General features: G+C 39.9%; 2 protein-coding genes across 8 annotated transcripts in view; both read right to left on the bottom strand.

Annotated features, from left to right (window-relative positions):
• Positions 1-956: 956 nt before the first annotated feature.
• LOC113508162 lies at positions 957-1,497 on the bottom strand (the record flags this gene model as incomplete). Its single annotated transcript, XM_026891129.1, has 1 exon — positions 957-1,497. A coding segment is annotated over exon 1 (541 nt), but the record flags the coding sequence as incomplete, so codon positions are not given.
• Positions 1,498-2,299: 802 nt separating this feature from the next.
• LOC113508160 overlaps positions 2,300-22,017 on the bottom strand; it is a 35,790-nt gene continuing 16,072 nt past the window's right edge. For 2 of the 7 annotated variants that reach the window (XM_026891120.1, XM_026891126.1), the window contains 24 exons: positions 20,198-20,283; positions 19,665-19,810; positions 18,962-19,168; positions 18,398-18,561; positions 18,029-18,102; positions 16,685-16,872; positions 16,005-16,144; positions 15,023-15,303; positions 14,278-14,358; positions 12,471-12,684; positions 11,493-11,607; positions 10,908-11,026; positions 10,321-10,480; positions 9,786-9,950; positions 9,257-9,393; positions 8,840-8,932; positions 8,089-8,242; positions 7,510-7,677; positions 6,508-6,666; positions 5,059-5,271; positions 4,500-4,720; positions 4,182-4,263; positions 3,978-4,073; positions 2,300-2,651 (listed from right to left, as the gene is read on the bottom strand). In XM_026891120.1, the coding sequence (XP_026746921.1) occupies positions 2,520-2,651; positions 3,978-4,073; positions 4,182-4,263; positions 4,500-4,720; positions 5,059-5,271; positions 6,508-6,666; positions 7,510-7,677; positions 8,089-8,242; positions 8,840-8,932; positions 9,257-9,393; positions 9,786-9,950; positions 10,321-10,480; positions 10,908-11,026; positions 11,493-11,607; positions 12,471-12,684; positions 14,278-14,358; positions 15,023-15,303; positions 16,005-16,144; positions 16,685-16,872; positions 18,029-18,102; positions 18,398-18,561; positions 18,962-19,168; positions 19,665-19,810; positions 20,198-20,283 (3,595 nt within the window). In that variant the 3' untranslated portion in view covers positions 2,300-2,519. Of the gene's footprint in view, positions 2,652-3,977; positions 4,074-4,181; positions 4,264-4,499; positions 4,721-5,058; positions 5,272-6,507; positions 6,667-7,509; positions 7,678-8,088; positions 8,243-8,839; positions 8,933-9,256; positions 9,394-9,785; positions 9,951-10,320; positions 10,481-10,907; positions 11,027-11,492; positions 11,608-12,470; positions 12,685-14,277; positions 14,359-15,022; positions 15,304-16,004; positions 16,145-16,684; positions 16,873-18,028; positions 18,103-18,397; positions 18,562-18,961; positions 19,169-19,664; positions 19,811-20,197; positions 20,284-21,089; positions 21,207-22,017 lie in introns of those variants that run through there. The other 5 variants (XM_026891127.1, XM_026891121.1, XM_026891122.1 and 2 more) reach the window with 5 other exon arrangements.

Raw genomic sequence — 22,017 nt, 5'->3', positions numbered from 1 at the left:
AAGTGACACTGAACATGAGTTGTCTGAGCGTCCCTTGCGAATATAGGACCTGACAGCAACCAACCTAATTTAGAATTTTGTAGGTATGGGCCACTCGGTAAACGCATTTTATCACTATTTAAAAGGTCCCAAAATATATCTGCACCTATCAGCAAATCAATATCCGAACTAATATTAAATGTAGGATCTGCAAGTTGTACATTATCGGGAATACGAATATAACCTGATTCGATGTTTATTGTAGGCAAACTGGATGTTATGCATGGCAAGATAATACAACGAATCTTGTAATAATAATCGTTTACTTTTGATCGCATAGAATATCGCATGAATGGCACGACTGTGTGACATACTGTCCCACACCAGAGATATGTACGAAGACTTTAAATAAGTCGCATTAATTCGTTTAGACAATTTCTCCGTAATGAAACAGTTCTGGCTTCCGCTATCTAAAAGCGCGCGAACTGTATGAAACACGTTATTATTATCAGCTACTTCCACCAACGCCGTGGAAAGTAACACCGTGTGGATCAACTTAAAATTATTCGTAGCTTTGTCACATACGAGAATTTCATTCGAATCGGGTAAAGAATGTAACGCAGTTGCGTTCTGTGTGTGCGTAGTGCTCGCCTCTCCGCGCGACTCGTTACGCACACACGCATAATTGACGCTATTTTCGAAATGTAATAAACTATTATGTTTTCCCTGGCACTGCCTGCACGGACCAAATACGCAATCGTCAATTAAATGTCCCGCTCGTAAGCAATTTCGACACAATTTCTTCTCGTTGACAAACTTCGACCTATCACTTACCGACATATTTAAAAAACCTATACACGTATAGAGGGCGTGACCTTGATTACAGAATACACAATTAGGCAAATCTTTTTTAAAATTATTGTAACGATTAAATTTACCCTTCGTAGACGCATAACTATGAATACGATTTGAACTACGTTTGTTATCGTTGTGATGTTTGTTTTCACTCTTATCATGTGTTACTTCTTTCGGCTTGCTATGATTCGCGTTAATCATGTCGAGCATGTCAGCACGGTTCCTAAGGAATGAGAGTAAATCCTCTAACTTGACCTTGTCCTTGACGCCTAAAGACATCGCGCCTTTGTGGTTCTCCCACTCGCGTTCCGAGGACGCATCGAGCTTAGTTACGATAAGGTAGATAATAAGTGTATCCCATTTCTCCGTGGGTTCATCTAGGGAATTGAGAGCTCGTAAATTACGTAGGACAGTATCAATCAATTTTCTAATCAGCATAGAGGATTCCGATTTCAAGGTCGCACTATTAAATAACGCTTTCACGTGGTTATTAACCAATAATCTATCGTTGTGAAACCGATTTTCCAATAACTCCCATGCATGAATGTAGTTAGCCGGACTAAACTCTAAGGCACTGATCACCTGCAAGGCACCACCGGTGAGCGCTGACCTAAGATAATGGAACTTCTGTATCTCGTCTAAGTCCGAACGTTTATGAATCATAGTAATGTAAGAATGTTTAAACTCGAGCCAATTGTCATACGCTCCATCGAAATAGGCAATTTTATCTGCGGTAATTTAACGTTAATAGGTTTCCGAAACGAATTATCATCCGAAGTCCTGCTACTAGTCTCCGCGCCATGAATGATAAAATAATTGGCACTAGCCATTGCCGTAAAATAAACTGACTCTAATGATTCTACATACTCTAAATTAGTTTGCAATTCCGCATCCGACAAAAGTGATTCGAGTTCGCTCTCGATTACGTTAAATTTTGAAAACAACTCATTTATTGCTTGTATTCTGATTTTAAATTCTTCTATTTGTAAAGGCGTCAAAATGGCGCCTTGGAAGGAATCTACGAATTTTTTGAATTGTGTAATTCGGCCTTTTATGATTCCTCTTTGTTTCTTAAGATCAGAAACTTTCTCGTCGGAAGTTTTATCAGGCATATTGACGGTTTACGAATAATACGATATGAAAAATTTGAAAGTAGGTACTCACGTGCAAGCGTCCAGCGAAGCGCCGCGCGCGCCGCGCAACGATTTTGAATTCGAATAGGAAAAAACACTCACGTATACGAAAGCACAGCTTTAACACTCACGAAATTAGGAATTGGATTACGGGAACACAGACCAAACCGTTGCCTATTTCTCTCGTAAACTTTTTGGCGGTAAAAGTATGGCGACTGGCTGGTCGAACTCGGCGTCTCTCGTATTCTTCGTATGCTGCGATCCGGCTCGAATGACCAAATTATGTGCAGGATCGGTGGTTCTCGTCCAGATTCCCAAATAAAACGTTTAACTGTGCTTTTATAAAACTTATATATATTAAAACTGAAATTATCGATACAACATGACAATCGGTGTTGCTTGCACGAAGGGTTGAAGAAGAAGAAGGATGGCGGGGGCGTCGCGCGCCAAACACGAATAAAAGGCGCCAATCGATAGTCTGATACACTTTGTCGCTAGATGGCGACACATTACCACTGACACTACGCACAAAATGTTTAGTCCACACTAGCGTCAATAGATGGCGCGAACATGTAGTATATACTGACTGGTGGTATCGGTGTCGGCGTAGAGCAGTTCCGGTTCCAGCGGCGGCGGCGTCGGCGGCGCGGCCGGCTCGCGGCTCGTGTTGGACGGGAATGGACTCTGCGGGGAAAAGGATAAATTGCACGAGTATGTTACTATGTTTTATTCAAAACAATGTAAAACCAAAACAAGGTTCAAATTCAACTGAGTTTTTTTAAGGAGACAGAAATGCCTGACATTTTATGACTGGTTTCAGTGTTTTTGTTTTTAATTTAAAACACACAAGTCAACTCATAAACTTAAGAAAAATGCATTTATGCACGACGACAGGTTTACTTTTTAATTTTATAAATGACATTACAGAAATAACCAAACACAAATGCATCCTCTTTGCTGATGACATATCTATTGTAGTAGCAACTGATAAAAAACAAAATACCATTACAGATCATGAGCGTGAAATTAATAATACTATCAATAAATTAATACATTGGCTTGACGTTAACCGTTTAAAAATAAACCTAAACAAATCCGTCTATATCCAATTCAATAATACAAATAATAATAAAAATAACATTAAACTTAATATAAATAAACTCAATGAGGTAACGCATACAAAGTTCTTAGGTATAATAATAGATAAAGATATTAATTGGAAATTACATGTAGATAATATTAGCACTAAAATTAATAAATTCGTATACGCACTCAAGCAAGTTAAAAATGTTACCAATATGAAGACTGCCTTTATATCATATCACGCCTATGTTGAATCGATATTACGATACGGTGTTATAATGTGGGGCAATAGCACCGATATGACCAGAGCATTCATTGCTCAAAAAAAGTGCATACGATCAATTTGTGGACTAAAACCCGACGAATCATGTCGACCACTGTTTAAAAGACTTGGCTTGTTACCGCTCCCGTGTATCTACATTTACGAAATATGCGTATTCGTAGTTAAGCATATACAGCTGTTTAAAACTGCAAATGAAATATGTCCACGCAACAGACGAGATCCTTTTAGATTAGCACAGAGTGATCTACCAAGACTGACCAAATATAATAAAAATTGTCTTGCAACATGTGTGCGGATATATAACAAGATGCCAAGTAAATTCAAAGTATTAAATATAAGATTATTAAAGATTGCATTATATAAATGGTTAAGTGATTGTAATTTTTATAGTTTAAAAGAATTTATGGATTACAAATGTTAATGTATAAATAGTTTAGTTTCCTAAAAAATTTGCGTGCTATGTTCATCTTAGCTAAACATGCTTGTACCTACTATATACCTATTTAACACCTTTGTATACCATGTTTAATGCAAATAAACGATTTATTATTATTATTATTATTATTATTATAATTATCTTACCCGGTTAAGAGATAGTAGGATAAAAGGTTTTAATAAAAGTGGCTTGTATTAAGTAAACTCACAGGCAGTCTCGGTCTGGGTCGCGGCGAGTGCGCGGCGGCGGTGGCGCGGGACCCCACCACGTGGGAAATACAGCCGTCCATCAGCTGCTTCAGGTCCTGTAGCACAACACAATTTAATAATAGGCATTAATGACAAAACTAAGGCCAATATAATAAGGAGTAAACAGGTAAAGGTCTTTTTTAATTTAATAATTTAAGTTTCACCTCAAACTCTTCATCGCTGAGATGTTTTGTGTTGCGCGGGTCACACGCCAACATCAAGAACTCCAAACCTTGGCTTGCCCATCTGTAATTAAAATAGCTGTGTTAGTGTTGGTGGTGGCAGCTGGTGTCTTCTAATGGATGAATATGATTTAAACGTTGTACTCAATCATCTCAAGTCATCTTGTGGATGACTTCTAACAGCACACAAACCGCGGACCAATAACAGTATTATAACATAACTTCGGTTACTGAATATGGAATTAGAGAGTTGGGAGTGTATAGTGGTATGTATGTATATGGCCTGATTGGCCCGCATACCTGGGCCTGAGTCCCCGGCCGCGGTCGCAGCGCTCCACCACGAACAGCATCCAGCAGCGCGCGAACTGGATGATGGCGCGCGCCACGCACGCCGCCCACGCGCGCTCCTCCTCGCTCACGCCGCTTACGCTGCTCACGCCGCCCGCGTTCGCTCTCATTTCCACCTCCTCAGCCTCGTCGGGAACTTCGCCTGAGAGCAAGAGCTCGATGCTGCCTTGTGTCTGTCAATACAAGTATATCAAAAATTAGCTCTAAGATAGCTAGAATGGAGCAAAAGTTAAAATATAGTCATAAACTTAATAAAAAAAGTGTATGTAACTACAAATTTACAATTCAGACAAAAACATTTAGTGAACCGTTACTAAAACAACTTTTTTTTAGTTCATTACATTCTCATGCATCCAAATTCAATTCTATCCAGCCGCATCACTTGGAGTCCTTCAACATTTGAAATTTATTATTTTGATTGATATTCCTGACACAAATGCAGTGAATTTTCGACAAATCTTGCATATACCATCCATTTGAGCCCTACTCATCAAAATTATCATCTCCTCACCGGATTATCACCAAAGTTGTGTATATTATCGAAGAGCCTCTCGTCGAAGACGCTGTTCTCGTATTCGTCGACGATGCTGTCGCTCCTGAGGAAGCGGTTCTTGCGCGGCGGCGGCAGCGGCGGCGGCGGCGAGCTCACCGAGCTCAGCGAGCGCCGCGGCGCCGCGCCCGCCGAGGGGGACTCCGCCGCGAAACGGTGCAGCTCTTTGTGGATCTGGAGGGAGTAGCGGGAAGGTTACTAGAAGATAAGCTTGGTTTTGTGGGTAAAAAGCATAGTCAACCTCTTTTAAAAATTTATATTGCTTCATATATTTATGACTAAGCCACCACTGATAAAACGCGAAGGGACACATATTAGAATCTGATATCGCCAACCCGCACTGAGCTAGCGTGGTGGTTACTTAAACTCTATATTGTAAAGGACCTGTACCCAGCAGTAGAACATCTATAAGCTGGTATTATAAACATTCACAAAATACCATAGACATTATAGAAGAAATATACTATAATACAACTCAAACAGACATTTAACATTCTTTAGAACACAAGTGCAATATAACAAGCATTAATAAAAGCAAGCATAAACATGCAACTGTACATACCCTTAGCGTGCCGAGCCAGCAAATCAAAGGAAAGGCGAAAAGCGGTAGAATTGCTGCACTCTATAGCAAACTTTGAGGATAAGACTCCGCGAATTGAAAACTCCGATGGTAAAGATACTTAAAACCTCGATTTTAAACTAGCTGAGTAAAAACAAACGTAAATTAACAATGAGGTTACCAAATCCAAAATATCACTTAAACAAATCAGACACGTGTTTGTGCGACAAGAACAACGATTTAGATTCTCCATTATAAAGTCGTTTACATTTTTAAGTTGAGCAAATGGAGTTAAGATTGTGCTTTAGACACAGTCAGAAGACCGTTGTTACAATGTACCTAACTAATTGTAAAGTCCCAATGGAATTAACACAACACTTTATTTGAGGTTCGAGATCAGACAAAAGAGGAAAACCGATGAAAGTTATGAATAATGAATTGAATATGTCAAAAAAAGTGATCCCAAGCATAAATTCGTCCAATTTCTTGCAGATCACGTGTAAGTCAAATCTCTTCGGAACTACTGAACCCAGACGGTTGATACCAACACGTCATTTTTTCAAGTCACATATCTTTAGAAAGAAAATTAGCTCAAATCACTCAACATCAAAACACACTGCAAACATCGCAAAGGCACTTACCAAACAATTCAAAAACTTCGTTGAATTGATAAACAAGTCCTAACAAGTGAAGGATCTTTCAGTAAAAAGTATTAAGAGATGAAGAACCATCTAGAAACATTAATCACACCTAGAGGAAGCAAAAAAAGCCCACATCTACCAACCAATGACGTCAAACGCCTAGAGCTCCTATAAAGCGACACACCCTGCCCCCTGGCCTCCCGTCCCTACCATGGGGTTGACGGACTCGTGGATGACCATGGTCTCGGGCCTCCGCCGCCGCTCCACAACAGGCGCCCTCACCGGCTGCAGCGAGATGGGCCGCCTTCGCAGCGACAACTCCTCAATCGGCGCGGTTACGTGCACGTACTTGTATATCTCTTTGTGCAGCTGTGGACAAGTCGTGCGAGTGCATGCGGTTAGCTTGTGGAGTGTTTGGTGAGTTCCTTCAGAATAAAAAGCAGCTTAACTTTAAGATAGCTCGTGGTTAGAAACTTGTTGAGAAATGTTGAGTGAGTTACTCATTAGTGATAAATAAATATGTTTTGAAGATAAGACTTCTTAAAATTAAATTGCTTTCGAGAATACGGACTAACATGATTTGATTGCCACGACTAGACAATTGGAAGTGTTACATCGATTTTGCAAATAATGTTGAGAAAACTATGTGCATAAGCATAGGCAGGGTATAGTTATACATCGATCGTGCGAGTGTAATGCAGCATGCTGGCAAACAGATTAGTGCTACTGTTAGAAGCTAAATTATAAAATTGAAGCTTAAAGTAAGTCAGTTTAGCACAGATAGCAAGGATTAATTTCCTTAATTATGTACCAGTAGGGTTTAATAAATACAAAAATCAAATATGTATTAGCTCTGAGTAAAAATTATTCAGTTAAGGGCCGATTTTTCAATCGCCAGATAACTTTTATTCGACGAATATGTTTGACGTTTCGACAGCTTTTGTATAGAAAATATGTCAAACGGCCATATTTATTGCTCAGATAAAAGTTATCTAGTGATTGAAAAATCGGCCCTAAACCGAGTAACTTTTACTCAGGGCTATATTTGATTTTATGTCTAAACTTATAACTTAGAATATTCATATATTTTCGATGACGTAACATTTTTGTAATCGACAACATCTTTCACTAGCATATGTTATTTTATTTGCTTGGGTAAGTAGTTTCTTCTAACCCCTTCTCTCTCTGAGTGTGTGTGTTTGAGTGTGTTACCTCGAAGCCTAGCTTAAACATCTGCAGCAGCAGCTCCCGCACGCGCGTGACGACCACCTCGCCCAGGTCCCGCACCTGCTCCTCCGGGCTGCTGGGGAAGGCGCGGCTGCGCTCCAGGATGAACGTGATGTGCCAGTAGATGAAGTCGCGGATCGACATCAGACTTTTCTGTTCACGATAGATATAGTCTTAGTAACTGTAGTAGTGGTGGTTGATTTGACAGGAATAGATATGGTAGTGTATGTTTTGTTTTCAATATGTACCATACGTCGAAATTCATTTTAAATATCGATCTTGCAAAAACAGGGTTTTTAAAAGAGCCTTAGAGAAAGTAACTAATAAAAGTAATAAGACCATTTTTCGTATAAATTAGATTTCAATTGATTAATTTCCAGGATATTATTGAAAACATGCCGTTTCTTTTTTCAAATATCTTATTGTAGAAGAAAGTATTGACAAGTCAACTATAATCAACGTCCTGTACCACCTTCCGTCACATATTCCATGAACCATCTTCAGGGATATAAGTTCGTGTAGCCTGGCCCCGGCGCAACCTAGCACGGTATGCAGAGTACTCACAAAGATGTCCCCCCTCTGCGCGAGGTAGGCGGGCGGCTCTGCGCGCGCGAGGCGTGCGGCCAGCGCGCGCGCCCACTGCGCGGCGTGCAGCGCGGCGTCGCGCGTGCCCGCGTACACGCTCTGCGCGTTGCGGCACACCGCGTAGATGGAGTGCCTGCACACACAATATATATATATTATACTAACTTTTCACCCGCGTCGAGGTCAATTATATCGCGTTTCCAAGAGAAATCTTCAAAAGTCCGGGATAAAAACTATCCTATGTTCTTTCTCAAGATCAACTCTATCTCTGTACCAAATTTCATTAAAATCAGTTCAGTGGTTTAGAAGTGAAAGCGTAACAGACAGACAGAATTACTTTCGTATTTATAATATTAGTAATGAAGTAGGGATTAAGTCCAACTTATATGACAACAGGCCTCGAGCTGCGCTGCTGTGAGGCAACTATGTCACAGAAGAGGTATTTAGTGTAATTAGTCCACCCCACTAGCGTGGCGCCACTGCAGTGCTTCCGTAACAAATCAATACAAAAATTGGCATGTAGTGCTTATGACCATGTCGTCACTAGTCGACGAAAACGAACGAATGCGCGTATACCTACGAAGCAACCGACTGTTTTCGACGAGCCATTTAATGTAATCTAGGATAAGAAAAATGAAGAGGTGCTTGTTCCAATATAATTCTACAGATATAACTGTTATTCCTACTGTTTCCTTAATGATTGAAACACGAGTACAAAGTTATCTCTTACTTGTCAGGATCAATTGGTTTCTTTTTGACGACACTCTTGATTTCAGTCTCGTATTGCTGCAGCAGCCTGTCCAGTTGATTGCACGTGATTTTTCTAAAACATAAATACTTAAGTTAAATATCTGCGATAGACTTTAATACAAATTGTGTTAAGCATCAACAATCCAAAAAGGTGCTAAACTATTATGGATGTAAAAGTAATGTTAATTGGATTATTATTAAATGATGCAACGGTTTACTCTGCCTACGCGGGCTGACTCGTCAGCCCATGATTAAGGACTCTGGTTTGGTCCGAAACAAACCGTCAATCCCGATAAACACGAGTAAGTAAACCGTTGCTTTATATAACAATAAATCACTCTCATGATAGTTACTATAAATATGTATGTATGTAATATTGAATGTATGTAATAGTTACGAGAATGTGAGCGGCGCGAGTACGGCGGCGCACTTGATCCTCTTGGCGAGCTGCGCCGTGAAGGCCCACTCCGCCTGCAGCCGCGGCCGGGGCATGTGCTCCGTCTCGGACATGGTCGTCAGGTACGACAGGTATTGCTGCACACACCATTACATTGTATTAATTACATGGAACTTTGCCAAAAGTCACAATCAAAATTTTTGGTCTAGGGTTGTTTTCCCTCACCTTAGTTATGTTGGTTTTACATAAAAATACAGTTTGTGAGAAAATTCTTGTTCCATCTTCAAAAGGATGTACATGTAAGTGATTTGCCAGATATGCTACAATAGATGTTGAACAACATTTTGTTCTCATATAAAATCAAAATATTTTTCTTTAGTACAGCATTAACGACAAATATTAACATTATCAATTTTGAGAATTTTCCTAAACCCTTTTTGTCACTGACAACCGAGGGCTCAAAACACTCGTTTGCGTTAATCCTCAAAAACAATGAAGTAGGTAGTTTCCCAGTGTGACAGCCGCATACCTTGAGCAGGTTCCGCACGGTGTTGTCGAAGGTGTTGGTGAGCAGCAGCAGGTCGCGCGCGGCGGGCCCGGCCGGCCGCGCCATGAGCGCCGCGCGCACGTTCAGCGCGAACTGCGCGCGCATCTCCGACGAGATGTCCAGGCCCTCGCGCAGCTCGTGGATCAGCTGCCGGGAACAGGTAGTGTCATTGCTCGCGTATGTATTTTTTTTCAGTATTTTTGGAACTGAAGTGAGTACTACCCCAAAATACTTGAAATAGTATTAGCAAACTAAAATCGACCTGGCTAGCTTTTAGATCAGGAAGATCTAAAATGATACTCAACGAAAGGAAAAGCAAAATTAAAATACAATTTCAATATTTCTAACCTTTTTGTTACTACATACGAGTATATTAGTCTTTAGAGGGAGAAACAGTCTTACAAAAATACGCGTTTACAGACGAATATTTCCTCTACAATTAACAGCATTATCCAAATCATTTTAAAACATGAAGTTTCAAACATTCTCATTACAATTTTTATATACCAGCACGTACCTGCTTGACGGTAAGGCAGGAGGGATGTTCAGGCGTGGCCTCCAACCTGAAGGACAGGTAGTCGTGCACAGCCTCCATACAGGTGGCGGAGAGCAGCAGGAAGTGAGAGCGGTAGGACGGCAGGCGCATCGCGATGCACTCCTCAGACCAGCAGCCGTAACTACAGGCAGAGATATAGTACTGAATGAGTGAGTACGGAGTGAAAGGAGATGAAGAATACCTGGATTGTTTGTTAGAAGGAATAATATGCCATAATACAAAGCGAGTATTTGTTTACTTTGATTTTTATATAGTGAATGCTCGTTCTGTGAAGCGTTACGTTACGCCCATGATACTGGTTGAATCATATTTGTCGAAAAGGGTAAAAAATGTTACCCTATTTATCCAGTTGAATTCTACAGATGATATATGTAAGTAATGTCAATTACCTCCGAAGCTACGGTAGCACGGTCATAAATTTTATAGGTTTATAGTTATAAATCTAAAAATTACGATAGCTAAGAATAAAATAATTCAAACATAATTGAGACCCAATCCTTAAGACGTATAATGGAGCGTATAATAATCTACCAGAACATCCGACTTACCGTTTCAGTTCATAAGTCTTCATCTCCTCTTCGTCTTGTATAAACTCAGGTCTTAGGTCATCCTTGGAGTCTTCGAACACCTCTTCAGGGTCCTCATCTAATGATTCCGTAGGTAAGCTCTATGGGCAAAGTAATTATCATGATTCAGTAATAGTTTACAAAGTTGTTCCCGCCTACCAAGATTGCGTACCGCGATTCTATTGCCGCAAAAATAAGCGAGGGGGTCTGACATAATAATTTGTTGCGTTCTTACTGAATATGATTGGATAGATCAAAAACACAAGGCTGTTATTTGTACATCTTTGACAGTCTTTACGGATAGTCAGTCTGAACAACCAGTCTATCTAAGGGGAATCGTGTTGCCCCTCAACTGGGTTGAGGAGGTCAGATAGGCAGTCGCTCCTTGTTAAACACAGGCACTTAGCTGAATCCGGTTCAAAAGCCGACCTCAACATAGTTTGGAAAAGGCTGGGACGATAAGTACGAGTTCCTAAATCATCGATACGGGTATTTGTTCAATGATGTATTTATATCAATTAAAATAGGTGTTACATAAGAGTATATTTTAACAGTGGGATAGTTTACCTCTGGCTTTTCCAGCGTCATGTAGACTTTGTCGAGCAGGTTCATGCGCATCTTGTGTATGAACATCATGCAGCGGCGCACGCCCTGAGTCTTCAGGATCTCACGGTGGTGCTCTCTACAGGGAGAAGGAGTATGTATAATCAATTTATACAAGAGTACATAAAACACAAATGGAAAAAAAAGCCGCGGAAGCCCTAAAACGGCGGAAATATAATAACCTTGTTGGTAATTATATTTTTGAGCCGTTTGGGGTCGAAACGTTCGGGACATGGGGACCAGGTGCACGAGTTCTTATAAAGAACTCGCAAAGCGTTTGGTCGACTCTACACGTGATCAGAAGGCTGGTCTATATTTTGCCCAAAGAATTAGCATTGCCATACAACGTGGCAATGCAGCCAGCCTTCTGGGCACGTTTCCCGACTTTGGCAGGGATGAGGATATCTTTTTTGACGCTTTGTAAATAATGCATATTTTTCTTTTTATATTATATAGCTTTCAAAATGTAAATATTAGTTTAGTTTAGTTCCTAGATACTACTAATTTTAGATGATTAAGAAGGTTAAACATACAATGAGATTATTTCTTGTATTTAAATAAAGTTTACCTAAGAAAAAAAAAAAAAAAACACAAATGCATACATGTACAATAATTAAAAACACTTTGTTCAGATTTTTTTTGGCTGGACGTGCAATGAAGCAATGACAAGCAATGAAGTTGATTCGAACCTCTTGTTTGTTTTTTTTTGGACATTTTTTAAAATATTGTTGATTCAGTCAAATGCGAGGCGCATATGGCCAGAAATCGCAAAAGATGTCTGGATGAGAACGGGAAGCCTTTGTCCAGCAATAAGATCTAAAACAGGCTGTAGTTTTAGCAATAATAAGCAATGAAGTCAGTTCAACTCTTGTTTTTGGCGTAGATAATTGGATTGTCGAAATATCACCTTATTATTTAGCAAAAATATAATTGTATCGGTACCTGAAGAGCGAGACCTCGCACTTGTCGAGCAGGCGCATGTGCGTGAAGTCGTCGAGCGGGCCCAGCTGGAAGGCACCCACGGCCAGCGCGGGCCCCCACACGGCGGACGCGCCGCTCTCGCTGGACACGTACCCGCTCTCGTGCGACGCGTGCGGGTCCTGCGCGCCCCACTGCGCGGGCGGCGACGCCGGCGGCATGCCGTTACAGCATAGCTCTGACCGAACGGAGGAAAACCGCTTATCAACTACTACTATTTTGATAGCACGGATAACCGAGTAGTAAGGTGCACCATAGGGTACCACCATGTGCAACGTGTCGATGCCTCGGTCCTCATGTTTTACAAGCGTTTGTGTGATTCACGAACGCTTGTTTTGAGGCCAAATAGCCTGCGCGTTAAATTCCTGAGTACTCAGGAGAGTGCTTAATAAAAGAAACCAGGCGCGGAAAGGAATTATAACCGTATCAAATCGAGTGATGTAGTTTGCATTGTATGAAACTTCTAAGAACGTACACTTATTGAAATTTTAACATAGCCTTAATTCAGTAGCGTTCAATATTATCCTGGATAAATACCTACTACATTGTAAAGAGAGAAATTTGCATTTTTTGAACTGAGACAGTGCTTTACATGACGTGCTTCAAACAGCTGTGAAAAATTGGTAAGTGCGGTATTGTTGAGAAGCAAATACACTATTATATATTTTCTCTTTATTAAGGCTGTGGCGATTACTTACTGACGTCAACAACACCTGATCCAGAGTTAGTCAAAACAAACATAAACAGCAAGTTAATAACATTACACACATGCATTTAGTAAATCCTTAGTTGTTATTACAGATGCGTCGAGTAACACTTTTGCCGAGTAACGAGTATCGAGTTTTACTCGGCTCAATTTTTTTTCAACCGAGTACTCGGCCGAGTAACTCGTTTTAATCAAAAGGCGCGTAAACAAGTGCAAACAGGTTTGCGCCGGTCAAGAAGTCGGCTCGCGTTAAAAGAGGAATAGGCTGTTACCAGAACGGGCAGAGAGCCTTGTGCTCCTGCATCATAACTTACCTTTGTTAAATTTTCAATATTAATTATTTTTATTACTGTTCTCATATATTTGTCTCTTTACCGTCACATTACTTTTTTATCACATTGTAACATTAATGTTCTCGTAATTTTGTCTCATTACTCCTAAATCCCTCATTCTCTACTAATATTATAAATGCGAAAGTAACTCTGTCTGTCTGTCTGTTACGCTTTCACGTCTAAACCACTGAACTGATTTTAATGAAATTTGGTACAAAGATAGAGTTGACCTTGACAAAGAACATAGATATTTGGTGAGTTCTCTTGGAAACGCATTATAACCGACCTCGAAGCGGGCGAAGCCGCGGGCAAAAAGCTAGTCATTAACATAATTTTGATTTTAGTAATTCAGATTTTGAAAGATTTCCTAAATTACTAATAATTATTTTTTGATTCACAATTGTTTTCATTATATCTACCAAAATATATTGCTTTTCTTAAACAAAGTTATTTGATAACGAGTAAGGAGTAGGTATCTCCTTACTCGTTATCAAATAACCGAGTTATTCGGCCGAGTTCGAGTATCAAAAAATCCGCCGAGTACGCAGAGTACCGAGTATCAAACGAGTACTCGGCCCATCTCTAGTTGTTATTAAGAAATTAGAAGAAAACACAACGACGATTACCTGCCTATTTGATCTAATCTCTAAGCAAAAGTTATAAGAATCTAATTTTGAATAACAGTAGTAGTAGATTAATAATAATTATTTATGTTACAACACAGTTTACTTACGTTGATTTCTCCGGGATTCATCGTCTGATTCCGACTCGGAAGACGGCTGCGTCAGCTCATTATTAAGGACTCCTAAAGAGTCTGAAACGATTCGGACGACGCCGAGAAGAAAGAAAAAGAAATCATATAATAATGGGCGGAGAGAGAGGAGCTTGCGGGAGGGGGTAAAGGGGGATGTCGTAGGGACCCTTTACCCGGCATTTAGATGAAAAGGTACTGAAAAACACCAAAGATATTTCCTCATATAAGGAAGGAATATTCATGGACCATGCTTGCCCTTTACGATTTGAAATTTTATGTGAATTGTATGATCTCCCCAACCAGGTAACCAGTTTTCCACACGATGTTACCCTTCACCGATCGAATGTGAGAAGAAAGACATAAAAGATCATTCTCATATAGAGTTCGAACCTCCACGCCCACAAACCAGATAATTGATAGCTCTACTAAGCCACTATGACATGACCCGAGAAATCCAAGCATAAACAATGTGATAACATAAATACCTACACCATCCCTTGAAAGGGAAATCGATTGCCCCAACGTATGCGTACATTTGCATCGGATGATCTCATGAATTATGACATCCCATGTGATACTGAATAAGTTATGATAATGAATTACATAAACTGTCTACTTCCTAAAAATGGAGCGCAAAGATGAACCTAATTTTGAGGGGTGTAGATATGTTTTTTGTTTATCCCTTAGTGGCAAACTTAACGTGTACACACAAATGTTCACTCACCAGATTCATGTAGACTCTCGCTATATTCTTTGTCCTCTCCGTCCTGGCCGTCTTTGACCTCATGACACTCGTGCTTGACCTCATTGGTCTCGTCTTTGACCTCATTACTCCCGTCCGTGACATCTTGACATTCGTCCTTGACATCTTGACACTCGTCCTTGACCTCTCGACATTCATCTTTGCAGGAGTCTGCAGACTGTGCGCTGCAGTCGCTATTGTTAGAGCCGGAGGGGTTAGCCACGTTGAAGCGCACTTGGCATTGCCGGCTGGGGGTCGACTCGCTGTGGATGAAATGTTAGGTAAAATACGAAATATGTGATGCTAATACATTTATCAAGATAAAATGTGAGTGTATGCTTGTTAGCTCCATACTATATAGATTGCTAAAAACGTAGGTAATTTTGTAACCATGGTTAGAACCGCGTGGCAATTAGTCGGGTAATAAACTCAATAAAATACTATATGTTGATAAAAGCAGCGTTAACTGTTACTGCTAAGCCTATAAAATTTTATCGTTACATACATTTATAGCATTATATTGTGTTTACTGCGCCGTGATTGTAGCTGTGATATCGTTGATGGCGCTCTATCGCGCTGCCGGGCGGTCAACGTGTTTAGGCATCCACGGATTTATTACATGCCAATGCGATATGACAACAGCTTCGTAAGATCTGCTTCACCGCAATGTATAAATACCCTAAAAGATAATCGTGTATCGCTTCTTTTTTAAATAAATAAAAGCTTGTAAAAAAGAGAGCTTTTAACGTGTCTGTCTGTATGTATGTCAGTGGCATTTTAATGGCCTCCCGAATAGATTGAGCGACTTCAATTTTGTTTTATATTTTAGGTTAATTATGTACAATTATTTTCAGATATATTTGTTTAATCATTGCAGTCATTTAATAGTTGTGAGGGGGGGGGGGCGTGAAAGTTTTGCAGTCGAGGCTGTTTTACTAATGTTATTGGCAGTAAGTGCGCTCACCCGCTGAGCAGGCTGTCGACGGAGGTCCGGTGCGGCGGCGCGCGGCGCTGCGCCTTGCGCCTGATGCTGCGGAACATGCGGCGCAGCGCCGCCAGCTTCATGCGCAGCGGGAGCGCCGTGTTGTACCACAGGCACATGGCCTGAGGGGACGCACAACATTAGGATTCAGGAAACTTTGTCAGAGGAATGTAAGTATGAAGTCTAAAGCAGAGGCACCATAGCCCCGGATATCACGGGCAAATCTGTATCTCGCACCGTCAGACACGGGCAGTGAGCGGAAACGCATACGCGTCTGCTTCGGTCCGTCACCATCTGCGCATCTTCGGAATTCACCTCAACATACGACTGATTGCGAAGGACCGAGGATAACGAGTCCGCTTTATAAGATATAATTTACAGCCGAGTGGTTGAGGTCACCACGACAAAACTACTGTGCGTGTCGTGTCGCGGGTTCGATCCCCGCATAGGATAAGTATTTGTGTGATCCACAAATGCTTGTTCTGAGTCTGGGTGTCATTGTGCTTGTGAATTGAATGTATGTAAAACCCTCCGCCACACAAGGATTAAAATCCTTAGTGCGGGAGTCGTTATTAAAAAAAAAACTTTTTTTACATATATTTATAACCGAGAATTTTATTCACATAAAATCACTCAAACCTAGTACGATAGGAAACGCATACCTTAATCCTATTATTAAAGTGTTGCGTGGCGATCTGCGGATGCTCGATGGTCATGTTCCGGCTGGAGGGGTAGAGCGACACCGCGTTGTAGAAGGAATCCAGCAGCAGCCCCACCTCGTGCATGGCGTTGCCCACCGCGTCCGAGCACAGCTGGCAGTCGAACACCAGGCAGCCGTACATCTGCTCCGCTGCGACAAACATACTCCGAAACTTAATTATATTATATTTTGTATGGCTCATAAAACATTTAATAAAGTCCCTAGAGAATACATCACCTTTTCCGATATTTTGTTTAAAAATGAACTGAAAGAAAATGCTATGTAAAAAAGGGTATTATAATGTTAATGAGTTCTTGATGGATATTAAAAAAAATGTAATAATAATAAGTAGTACAGAAACTGTTAAATAGAAAAAATAAAATTTATACATTTATAGTAAATAAGATCAATATTTCAAAATGAGTCTGCAATATAATGCCGTGCGATCATTCTAAAGCATAGCAATTTATGTCATATTTCTGTAACAGAACGGTTGAATGTCGATTAAAAAGTAAAATCCCTTGCCATGCCGTCCCGGTCTGCGTAGGCCCGTAAACTACCAAGGTCATGAACCAAGAGTTTAAAGCCTTCAATTCGATTGTTAAAGTGACGTGCAAAAATGTAGTGATCCAATGTTGTAATTAGCAATTTCGGCCTAATTGGTAATATTACTTGAAGTCAGACCGATGGCGCAAACAGTGTTACCGTGCGTTCTGTAAAACAAGGTGAATAGACATATTTTTGGGGTGGGGGGACAAAATAATAATAAATAATAAATGCGACCAACATCACATATTTACATTGTTCTGAACCCAAAGTAAGTTGCTAAAGCACTTGTGTTATGGAATTCAGATACAACGAAGGTACCACAAACACCCAGACCCGAGACAATCTAGAAATATGAATTTTACATTGACCCGACCGGGGATCGAACCCGGGACCTCAGAGCTAGCGACACCTTGAAACCGGTGCGTACGCCACTCGACCACGAAAATTTAGATATAGACAAGATTCTAAATTTAGATATAGAAAACATTCACAAGCATTTCATAAAATAATTGAAGCATTTTTATGTATGCAATATTACACACGCACTTGCAAACGCATGCGAACCCCTAAAAACACTGTTTTTTATTCACCGCTTGAAACTCTATTCCCCTATTTTACCATGTTAACTTAATCAATCTGCCTAGTCTGTTCCAAATACCGGGACAGTCTGGCACCCTTCCTGTCAGACTGACATTAACTACTCAGTATGCATGTTGGGAAGTGTGTCATGTTATGTACATCATACTTAGATATTTACCTTCATCAATATCTTTGTCAGATCCATCTGCAGATAGATTGTAAGCTCTCCGACACGGGTTTTTATTTACAAATCTGAAAAAAGAATGAGGTAAGGGTTAATTTTATTTACGGTTTTTTTCAGATGTTTCTTGTCTTACTGCAGAGTTTTAACACAACAAGACAAATGATGCGAATTATAAAATAAACCGTTACCTTGTACCTTGTTTTTTTTTTTTTGCTGTAGCAGTAATCGAAATACATCGTCATGTCGTGTTCATTATATACGCGCTAGTGATAGACGGGCAGACAGCGGAGACATAGTAAAAGGGTTCTGTTTTTCCCGTTTGGGTATGGAACCTTAAGAAATATACAAGTTGCGTCAACTAACTTGTACTCGAGCACGTTCTGTATGATCTTGGGCACGATGTTCCGCTGCGCGCAGAGGAAGGCGTCCTGCTGCGCCAGCGTGCGGCCCGCCAGCTTGGCCTGCAGCTCCAGCCAGATCAGGTCCTTCAGCTCGTTCTGCCACACCTGCTCCTCCCGGCTTATCTGCAGTGGGGCAAGTTACTAGATATTTATGGGTTTCTAATTAACGTTTCATTTAATCCTACTAATATTATTTATAAACGCGAAAGTTTGGATGGATGGATGGATCTATGGATGTTTGTTCCTCTTTCACGCAAAATCACTGACCGGATTTAGACAAAACTTAGTCCACGGATAGTTAACACATGGGATTCGTGATTATCATATAGGATAGCTTCATCCCAATTGTATGTACCAACAGCTAGTATTTTTTATTAATGAGGATTTGCTAGGACATTTTTGAGACTGTAATTTAGAATACCTTAAGCCACCTTTTTCATATGAAACTCCACTCCACTTTCATAATTTCTCTGATACACAAACACTTTCTAATTGCTCACTACAACTAAACAATAATGCAACTCACAGCTCGTTTACAGCCCTTCTCAATGTTCCCCATATTGATGAGCAGGCTGAAGGTCTTGTGGAAGTTGACGCGGGAAGGGGGCAGCTCCTCCTCCCCCTCGCGCCAGAGCCGCGACTCCGTGTCCTGCGCCGACACCTTCTCGGGACATATCGACTCGCGGTTCTTCGGCCGGGAGGTTAAGCACATGAAGCGGTTGCATGATTCCACCTAAGGAGTTATAAAAGAATGATTAAGAAGGGGTAAGTCGAATCAATGAAAAAGAGTAACCATGGGGTTTCTTACTCGTTCTTCTCCATGAGAATCTACCTTCCGAAAGAGCCGACCGACTGACACTATTTCGCAACTTGTATATGTGTGTCTAATTGAAATAAAGAATTTGACTTTGAATGTGTTTTTCTATTCCTATTAGGGCTTTAAAGGTGTTTAAGAAATGTTAAATTACAGATCTAGAGACTATAGTATTTATTAAGTAAACCTACTTCGCATGAGTTACTTAGTTATCACTATAAGATTTTATCCACGTTAAGCACCGAATCTTTTAAACCAGACTTAATAATTACTTCAATTGTTGTTACTTCACGATTGGTTTACCTTGTAATCTTGTAAAAAAATAACTCATACACTACGTCATTAAACACAGAGGCTGCAGTTTATAATTAAAAGCCGGTACACACACTACAAGTATTCCAGTTGATATACAAACCGTTCTACTCACTAAGGTGGGTACGGCCGGCGGGTTGGGCGACGGCAGCGAGTCGGAGCGCACGTCCTGGCCCAGGTCCTGCTTGCTGTCGCGGGCGCGGCTGCGGAGCAGCTTCAGGCTGCTGCGCTTCTTCATGCGGTCTGGTACTGGGGGATAGAGGAAAATAGAAGAATAATTATATAGAAAATCGTTTTAAAGATCATGATTGGACTTCTTTAGGTTTAAAGTAACAACTTAATATTTCTTAATCACTTTTATGTCATTTGCTTATCGCCTCAAAACAAAACCAAATATAAGTCCTGACTAAGTTATTTAGTTATTAAGAGCTAAGAAACATAACAGTATTTAAACAGTGTCTTAACAAGATTATTACACTGTTAATAACAAGTCTCTATACATAGAGTGCCAAATTTAAATGTAGGCACACAGTAAATCTTGCAAGCTATTCAGTGTGCAGTGACAACAACAAAACAATAGGTGAAAGACCTTTGCCGTACAGTGGGTTTGTTGAACAAATTAATAAAACTACATACAGGACGGCTGGTCCTGCGCAGAGAAGTCCACTGTGTCCCATTTTTCTTTGATCACCCGCTGGATACCCGGCGAGTCTAGGTGACTCCTGAAAAAACAGAAAAAAAGACAATTTTATCATATAATACAATATAATAATTACAGTTCTAAGTTTTTAACGGCAGATGCCATAGTTTCCCATAGTATATGAAAGGAATGATTACAATTAAGATAATAATACCAATAGCCGAAATTAGTTTTTTCACCACAAACTACAATAATTTTGGGCCGTGCTCGGCTTTGAAAAGGACTGGGTCTCTTCCCATGAAGTTATCCCGTGACAGACGAGAGATACAAATTAATAATAAATAAAAGTATAAAAAAATGCCTTATGAAAGAACGAGATAGATACTTGTTTTGTTGCATTCTTTAGAAACCACAAAGTACGTAATAAGAATGCTGTTATCACTGACTTTATTGGTTACTTAAAAGATAATAAAAATCGTTGAATCAAATCGGCGTCTATATATAAAATAAGATTGCTTTTACTTTTATTGAAAAATCTATCAAGTAGAATTAAAGTTAATTGTAATTATAGAATAATACTTTCTGAGGGAAAATATTGTCAATGACAATAATTATATAAGACATCTAGTTTGTAAGACTAACCCAACAAAATACCAACGTTATACTAGACTTGCAAAGGTCTAAATCTATACTCAATATTCGTGACCCAAATAATAAAGCACATGGGTAACTAAACTAATTATCTCAAAATTAAAACCCTGAAAATATCGATTGGAATAATTAAAAATACTACAGTATCTATCAAAGATACGATGTTAATTTCCACAACTCGAAACACGCGTTGTCAAGGCAACTGCTCTGATAATTACCTACTTAATAATAACTTACATTTTCTTTTACAGTATTTTCAAATCAAACTTATACACTTCACTTGTACAATTTACAACTATAACAACATTTATTCACCGATTATTGTCACTATAATTTTAAATAAGATTGAAATCTTACATCTTATAAATGTTTGTAATACTAGACGTGTTGTCGGCATGAGCGTGGCAAGTGTACTGGGTTGACCTCGCCAGTGCCGGCCACACGCCGAAACTTGACCTATTGATAATTTATTCGAATCGTTGTTGATATTCTCAAGATTGTTTGTTTTTGTCTTTAGAGCTTGTTTCATTCAAAATAGGATTTAAGGTACCAGGTTTCGAAGTACAACTAAATTTATTGGGATACACTTTTACGCTGTAACTGCTTTTGTTTACTAAAAGAAAAAACTATTACTCAACAAAATACGGTCAAGTGAGAGTCGGAGTCTCAACACCGAGTACTTCCGTATAAAAAAGCTAAAGATAAAAAAAAATATATTGTAGAGTTAAGTTAGGTTACCTCAAATCTTATGTCGATGGTCAACAATTTTTTGGCGAATGCCGGATGGACAAACGGACCATCAGCGGAGTCTTAGTAATAGGCTTTTTTTACCCTTTGGGTATAGAGCCGTAGCACTGCTAAAGCTATCTTGCAGTTCTGGAAAAGAGAGTCGAAACTCATCACGCTGTGTATAGCGTTGTCATGCACACTAGTACTTTTTTCTTGGATATTTTTTGGAAACATCTTTACTGTGTAATTAACAGGCAGCTGTTAGTGATAAAAATAACATACGTAGGTACCTAAAATGTTTTCTTTTCAAGTCCTCCGTTTCCTAAACTGATAAACATCTGTAAATACGAAGAAATGGCTATCGGCTATCACAGCGGACATCAAGTAAGGAAAATGACGATTCAGCGATAACATTGCTTAGCGCCATCTTTTGGAT

Source organism: Trichoplusia ni, unplaced genomic scaffold (genome assembly GCF_003590095.1).
Source record: "Trichoplusia ni isolate ovarian cell line Hi5 unplaced genomic scaffold, tn1 tig00003998, whole genome shotgun sequence".
In the NCBI taxonomy this organism is placed as follows: Eukaryota; Metazoa; Arthropoda; class Insecta; order Lepidoptera; family Noctuidae; genus Trichoplusia; species Trichoplusia ni.
The sequence above is the reverse complement of the archived record's forward strand: the minus strand, read 5'-3'. Positions and strand labels throughout refer to the sequence as shown.